The sequence below is a fragment of the Sinocyclocheilus grahami genome, unplaced genomic scaffold (genome assembly GCF_001515645.1).
Source record: "Sinocyclocheilus grahami isolate Dianchi unplaced genomic scaffold, SAMN03320097.WGS_v1.1 scaffold543.1, whole genome shotgun sequence".
Taxonomy (NCBI): domain Eukaryota; kingdom Metazoa; phylum Chordata; class Actinopteri; order Cypriniformes; family Cyprinidae; genus Sinocyclocheilus; species Sinocyclocheilus grahami.
In genome coordinates, this window is record NW_015505722.1 from 1,747,039 (window position 1) to 1,755,448 (window position 8,410).

Below are 8,410 nucleotides of genomic sequence, written 5' to 3' on the forward strand. Positions count from 1 at the left end.
ATTCTGAATCAGCTGTTGTCTTTTTTTCCTTCCACACATTTTGAGCACAAGCCTAGAACATCAGTGTTTGCAGTTTATGAGCCTTTGAACTACAAACATAACCTGCGATCAATGAGTTATTTGCATAAAATGTTAGTTAACGCAAATCCATTTTAGGATAAGAAACAAAAGACGTGTAAACATTGGGTTCATTTAGTAATGACTAAGGCACGGCACTCTTTACTTATCTGACAAAAAAAAAAAAAATTCTCTAAGTAAATCAAAATTCATAGAAAAATGGTAACGTTTGAGTGTTTTTTTTTTAATACTGAATGTTTTTGCTGTCAACTTTGATCAAATTCTGCCATACAAAATACACGCATGACTTTAAAGTCTTGTCTGTATTTCCTTTTTTATATTTATTGCTAAAATGAGTGTTGAACTAGACAGGCCATCTGAAAGTGTGTTGTCGCTTGCACCATCTATTGTGCTGGAGTGAATTTGCTTTTGATTTATGCCGACAGATATTTGTTTCACTCTTGGTGTGAACCATAGACTGTATAAAGCAATGGACGTAGTGTCAGCTGTAGATTTAGATGTAGAGCATTTTTGAAGCCCAAAGTGAGTGGAGCCGGCAGTCACCATCACATCACTCCCAGATAATCAAAAATGGGCAAAGAGGTGGGACGTGGGTGGAGCTGAGGTGATCAAATTAGCTCAGGCTAAGGAGCTAATGCTATATGCTATAGGTTTCAGCCTACAGCTAATCACAGTCTGTCGAGTGTAGTAAAGTTTTAAATAAAATTATGAATAATAAATAAATGATTTCAAATAAGTTAAATAAATTAATAAATAAAATTATATTAGAATTTCGCTCACTGGAAAAAATGGAGCCCAGACTTCTTGGACAGTCTGTTAGTACAATTAACCGCACAGCAAGCCATATTATTTGATATTTGTATGAAATAATCCTGAAAAAAAGCATAACACGGCAGGGATGCCAAGTTCAGAGGCTGGAATTAGCATGAGGTGACGTGACGGCTAACAGACAGCAAACAAGTGGCTAGTAGTGACAGCAGCGGCAATCTACCTGTCACTCAAGTGGCCACGCCCTTAATTATGCAGAACTTTAAGGCTTAATATAATTTAAATGGATGAGTTAGAAAAACAAATCATCCATTTGTGTTTGCGGAACGATGTATGTTATAATACATCGTGTACACTCACTAAACAAAGAGTGACAGAGACAGTGACAAAGCAGAGCCAATTCATAAAAGAACAATATTTAATTAAAAGCACACGTCCAGTTTTATGTGAGTGAAGGAAATCTGCTTGGGAGTGGAGAGATTCGTCCTCGCACACATGGATCGCGTAACATTATGCACTCTCGACATTGTCATTAAGATCACACTATAGAAACCGCCTAAAATTAAGTATAAAGAAGAGAAGAAAGCGGCCCTAGGCAGCTGCCTACACATGCCAGGATCCGCCACTGCCAGATGCAGTTAGAAATTTAATAAAAGCAAGCCTATCGCAAGACATCTGGTGGGGGGACACCTGGGGTGGCCAGACAAATTTCAGGGGGGGCTAGTGCCACCCCTGGCCACCACGTAGACACGCCCCTACTAGAGAGCCCTCTATCTGTCGTCTCAGCCCTCCTAAAACTATAATCAGCTACCTGAACGATTGAGCCAGTGCTGTTTCCTCAAGAAAGTTTATCATTCTCACATGTATTAAGTCTTGTCAGTTTAAAAATTTAAGTGATTTAAGCCATTCAAGCACAAGACAGTGCGAAAGAGATCTCAATCGCGCGCTAGGATGGATCGTTTCTGTGCACGCACACACGTGAAGCATGCACACGAAAAAACAGCACGCAAATAACAAGTTCTATTTCACTTCTTCTTGAGTAAATACACACAAAATAATGTTAATCAAACAACAAAAGAAAAATAGAGAATCACTCACTGCTCTTGTCTTAACCATGTAACTTCTGTAGCTTTGTGTATATTTACTTCATAGAGTAATGGTTTTCACAAGCACTGTTACGTTTAGATCATTTGTATCTTTGTATCTAATGGTCTCTCTGAGGGCTCAGCCCCCCTGAGGATGAAATACTAGAACCACCCCTGGTGTGAACGGACCACTCTTTGCTGATTCTGTGTGTGTAACAGACAAACCAGACATACTTTGTAACACATGATTGCCATTTGTTTGCTCTCTCTTGTGTTTATCAGGTTATTGTAGAGAAAGTATCTGGTTCACAGATTGTGGACATTGACAAGCGAAAGTATCTGGTCCCATCTGACATTACAGTGGCTCAGTTCATGTGGATCATCAGAAAGCGGATCCAGCTGCCTTCTGAAAAAGCCATATTCCTTTTTGTGGACAAAACTGTCCCTCAGTCCAGGTAAAATGCTGCTTTATTTATTACAAAGACTCTACTAAGTACAGTGGGGAAATATTTATTTGATCCCCTGCTGATTTGGTAAGTTTGCCCACTTACAAAGAAATGAATAGTCTGTAATTTTTATGGTAGGTTTATTTTAACGGATAAAGACAGAATACCAACCAAAAAAATCCAGAAAGAACACATTATATAAAGGTTATAAATTGATTCGCATTTCAGTGAGTGAAATAAGTATTTGATCCCCAAGCAAAACATGACTTAGTACTTGGTGTAGAAACCCTTGTTGGCAAGCACAGAGGTAAGACGTTTCTTGTAGTTGGTCACCAGGTTTGCACACATCTCAGGAGGGATTTTGATCCACTCCTCTTTACAGATCCTCTCTAAATCCTTAAAGTTTCTTGGCTGTTGTTTGGCAACTGGAAGTGTCAGCTCCCTCCACAGATTTTCTATAGGATTGAGGTCTGGAACAGGCTAGGCCACTCCATGACCTTAATGTGCTTCTTCTTGAGCCACTCCTTTGTTGCCTTGGCGGTATGTTTTGGGTCATTGTCATGCTGGAAGACCCATCTTCAGTGTTCTGGCTGAGGGAAGGAGGCTCTCGTACAAGATCAAGTCGTCCTGTACCCTTAGCAGAAAAACAGCCCCAACACATAATGCTTCCACCTCCGTGCTTGACTGTAGGGATGGTGTTCTTGGGGTCATAGTCAGCATTTCTCTCCCTCCAAACACAGCGAGTCGAGTTAATGCCAAAGAGCTCAATTTTGGTCTCATCTGACCACAGCACTTTCTCCCAAGCCTTCTCTGAATCATTTAGATGTTCTTTGGCAAACTTTAAACGGGCCTGTACATGTGCCTTCTTGAGCAGTGGGACCTTGCGAGTGCTGAAGGATTTCAGTCCATTGCGTTGTAGTGTGTTGCCAATGGTTTGCTTGGAGACTGTGGTCCCAGCTGCCTTAAGATCATTAACAAGCTCCTCCCATGTAGTTCGGGGCTGATCCCTCACTTTTCTCATGATCATCCTTACCTCATGAGGCAAGATCTTGCACGGAGCTCCAGACCGAGGCCGATTGATTGTTATTTTGTATTTCTTCCATTTCCGAATAATCGCACCAACAGTCTTGTAGCCCATTCCAGCCTTGTGCTGATCTACAATCTTGTCTCTGACATGCTTTGACAGCTCTTTGGTCTTGCCCATGGTGGTGGGAGAGGTTGGAATGGAAGATACAGATTGTGTGGACAGATGTCTTATACACCTAACGAGCTGACATTAGGAGTAACTTCTTAAAATGACCGGACTAATCTGTGTTCCACATGGGCACATAACCAGTCTGTGGAGCCAGAATTCTTGCTAGTTGGTAGGGGATCAAATACTTATTTCACTCACTGAAATGCAAATCAGTCTCTAACCTTTTATATAATGTGTTTTTTCTGGATTTTTTTTGGTTGGTATTCTGTCTCTATCCGTTAAAATAAACCTACCATAAAAATTACAGACCCTTCATTTCTTTGTAAGTGGGTAAACTTACAAAATCAGCAGGGGATCAAACAAATATTTTTTCCCACTGTACATTGCCTATAAAAACAAAAGTATTTAACAAAATTTTTGGTGACAGTAATGCGTTTACAATGGAGGCACACAGAGTCAGGTGATAAACTTTAAAACTCCGTTTCAAAAATACGACTGAAATGATACGAGAGAAATTAGATAGAATAGAGTGTTACTACTGATGACATATTTTTGTAGGTCAACCCCGGAAATTAGCATCACCCTGGCTCTCTCAACATAATCCCAATAGGATTTTCCATTGGCTGAATAAACTTACAAAATCAGCAGGGGATCAAACAAATATTTTTTCCCACTGTACATTGCCTATAAAAACAAAAGTATTAAACAAAATTTTTGGTGACAGTAATGCGTTTACAATGGAGGCACACAGAGTCAGGTGATAAACTTTAAAACTCCGTTTCAAAAATACGACTGAAATGATACGAGAGAAATTAGATAGAATAGAGTGTTACTACTGATGACATATTTTTGTAGGTCAACCCGGAAATTAGCATCACCCTGGCTCTCTCAACATAATCCCAATAGGATTTTCCATTGGCTGAATTATTGAATTATTAATAATAATAAAAATGATAATAATATATTAATTATTGCAGAAAATAAGCTCTGTGACCAGCAAAGGGTTTATGAGTCTTACACATTATATTCATCATGATAATCTTCTCAAATGAACATGCCACTCCTAATTGCAAGAAGTAAAAAGCGTAGGTTATAAATAAACTACACCACAGTCTCGTGATTTCAACATCACCCTCAATAAACTTCCCACAACTCTATCAGTCTAAAAACATTCCCTGAATGCTTGAGTTCATCTTTTGTTCGAATAAAACAAACAAGGCTGTGAAAGCTGGCAAGTGAGTAGATGAGTTTTGATGGAATCTATTTTGGCCTACAAAAATATGTCATCCCTGCAAAGTCACTAAGACAAAAGCAGTAAAGCCAGTACCCTGTTTACTTTTGGCGCTTTTCCACTGCATGGTACGGCTCGGTACGGTTCGGTACGGCTCGGTTTGCGTTAACAGTGACATCCTGTATCTGTGTGTAAAGCACTGTTTACATGGAGCAAACCCTGCCCACAGGAACAGCACTAGTTTATTTTTTGGTAAGATTTTTCTTTAAATGTCAATTAGCACATTTTTTATGAACTTTTATGGACTTTTTGTATGCACCAATAGAAAAAGAACAGTACCTTTTAACACGCCAAACCACCCACATGCAAATATTCCAGGAAATAGAGGACAATGACATGCCAGATATAGGAATTCAGTTTACTGAAACATCTGCAGGAGTCTAGCATTTCCTTATACAGCAAACATGTTCACAATGTAGATTTACTTTAATTGCATCCTGAACATGCACCATTCATGCTGATGAAACTGTATAGGGCTGTGATTGTGTCCAGTAACTGAAGATATGGCATCAGATTTCGTGTGAATGCGAAGGAGGCCAGCTGAAATGTTTTCCTGTGATGCCGCAGGTCACACCCAACATCCTCCTTTTACAACCATTTCTAAATGATCTCTATTTACCTCCTCCAACTGCCATCTCAGATAAACTCACCTGATATTCTCTAGTTTACTGATGCTTGAGAACATTGCAAAATAATAAATAATAGGTTTTTTATTATTATTATTTGGATTAATCTGTTCAGAGGTATTCATTGATGACTACTTTTGCCATTTTCTCACAAATTGAGATTTTCCTTGCCTATTACTTCATGTGGTTCAGTAGTGTGTCAAAAACTATTTTTCTTTGTTTGTTTAATTTTCAAAGCAGTGTTCATAAAATAACGGTGCAAAAATTCGTATACATTTCTATAAATGTCAAAACACTAACAATCTCCATTCTTGTTTCAGTCTGACTATGGGGCAGCTCTACGAAAAAGAAAAAGATGAGGACGGCTTTTTGTACGTGGCCTACAGTGGAGAAAACACGTTTGGATATTAGGATCCCTGCATCATCCCAGGCTGTGCAACACATCACTCCCGTTTCTTTTGGACTCGCTCGATTGTTCTGCGGTTGGAAACAGGATCGACTCATCTGTGAATTAATCACATAGCAGATGTGTTTGTACCTCTATTGTCACCTGTCATATTGTGCTCTTAAATATGAATTAGATCGACTCCATTAGTGATTTTTCTTCTTTTGGTGAATGGTGTTGCAGTATTATTACAGATGCTTAATGATGTCAACACTGAGAATATATAGCAACTTTTAATTTATCTGTATTTTCCCCCTGTAAATTATATATTTAAGATAACTGAAAGGTAAGGTAGCTGGATGACCTAACCAATAAAAACCAACACCAAAAAATAAATCGTCAATATGATTTATTAAGATATACCCACTATTTCAAGTAATATTAAAAAAAGAAGGAAAAAAACACAGAAACCACACATGTAAAAAAAGTCATACAGGTTTGGAAAAACATAATTCTTTTAATAATATAAACACAAACCTCATGGACCAGAACATATACACTAAAGGTTTGCATCCCGGTGTAAGCTTTAAGGCAAAGTTCACCTGATACTGAAAACTCACCTGTTACTCTTTATCATATCACAACTGCAACTAATGACCAGGGGCTTTCAGTCTAAACACACTATGAGAGTGTTCTACAATAGCTTTTCACTGAAAGTCTTCCCCTCTGTCGCAGCACATTCAAACTTGGTTGGTGATGAGACATTTGAAGACCAGTGGTGTTTGGCATCAATGATGTCAATGAGATTTGAGAGCTACGACAGTGGAAAATCTTCAGTCAATAACGACTTAAATTTCAATGCAGATGTTTCTCACACAAACCTACTGTATGACTTGGAATGTAGCACAATAGTCATATGGCCATTTTTGGTTTATAGCCCCTGGTCAATATATGATTTTGTTGCATGGAAAAAAACATAGTGTGCCTGCTAACATGGCAACCAGAGTAAGTCAGTTGTCAAAATCTTTCATATTTTAGTTGCTTTTACAGTTCTGGGGCCTCGTTTATAAATTTATAACGTTCATATTTATAAAAACGGTCTTTGACATGGAAAAGTACTTCCCGCCACATCAGGGTCTGAGCAGGCATACGCACTTTTCCTTGTGGCAAAGTCGGAGTACTGCAGCTATTTGAACATCTAAGCTGCAATAATAATAAAAGCGGTGTACGTGCAAGCACCGAATTCATCATAAACAACGAAGATGCAGTGTGAGAGATTAATTGTGCAGTGTAGTCAGATTTTTTAACTTCCCGCCACATCAGGGTCTGAGCAGGCATATGCACTTTTCCTTGTGGCAAAGTCGGAGTACTGCAGCTATTTGAACATCTAAGCTGCAATAATAATAAAAGCGGTGTACGTGCAAGCACCGAATTCATCATAAACAACGAAGATGCAGTGTGAGAGATTAATTGTGCAGTGTAGTCAGATTTTTTATTAATGGGAGTTTTTGCGAGACTAAACTGACCTTTTTAGTAGCTTAATGTTGAGTTCTTTACTCGCTCTCTGTACAGTTTATTCCATGTTGTTTTTTGTATTATTTTATTTTACAAGCGAACTTGCGAAGTCTTGTTTTACTACTAATGCGTAAAATAGAAAGAAAAAAAATGCATAAACGCATCTCCGACAGTTTTGTCTGTGCAGCATATAAGAAAAGGCCTATGTCGTGCAATAACGGTTTTAATCTATTCTATTAAATAACATCGTTAACTGTTTTTATTTATAACATCTGCTTTGCTTCTGTGAAAGTGAATAGAGACATCCGCCTTAAACTTTGTTTTTGTCATTTACATCAGTTATATTTGTATAAAATACACTATATATTTTTGTGTCAGTACATTAATGGCACATTTGAGCAGCGTTAGTAAACATAAAGAAATGCCAAATCACATGCAGGTTTTTTTTCAGACCGGAGACCAAGACCATAATAGTGTAATAATTTATTTTATTAGGATGTGAAACATCCAATTTTTCTTTCAATAATGTTTTTTTAAAGTTTTGCAAGAATTTTGTGATACTAAACTTTTTATTAGTTGTCATCACAAGTGATTTTAAAAGTAGGATGGCTCACTTTTTTTAATAAGATGACTGAAAATGTTGCTTGAATTCAATTGCTAACCTAATTGTTTTTTAATTACTATTATTATTATTTCTGTTGTTTCTAGAAGTAGTCATTTTGATAATAGCCAATAGAAAAAATATAACCACACACGTTGTTTGTCCACAGAATAATTACACATTATTAAAGGGGTTATATGATGCGATTTCAATTTGTCCTTTCTCTTTGGAGTGTTACGAGCTCTTGGTGCATAAAGAAGATCTGTAAAGTTGCAAAGACTAAAGTCTCAAATCCAAAGAGATATTCTTTATAAAAGTTAAGAGTCAGCCACACCTACCTAAAACGGCTCGTTCTAACACGCCCCCACATGTCTACCTCACTATGTGGGAAGATTTGCATAACGCCGCCCAAATGTTCAC

The 8,410-nt window shown here is 37.8% G+C and overlaps 1 protein-coding gene across 1 annotated transcript; it reads left to right on the forward strand.

The window, feature by feature from the left end:
* The first annotated feature begins 648 nt into the window (after positions 1–648).
* Positions 649–5,992, forward strand: gabarapl2 (GABA(A) receptor-associated protein like 2). Its single transcript, XM_016238559.1, has 3 exons — positions 649–660; positions 2,214–2,386; positions 5,810–5,992. Exons 1-3 carry the CDS (start codon positions 649–651, stop codon positions 5,898–5,900), a joined length of 276 nt encoding a protein of 91 aa, XP_016094045.1. The 3' UTR covers positions 5,901–5,992.
* The last annotated feature ends 2,418 nt before the right edge of the window (positions 5,993–8,410 follow it).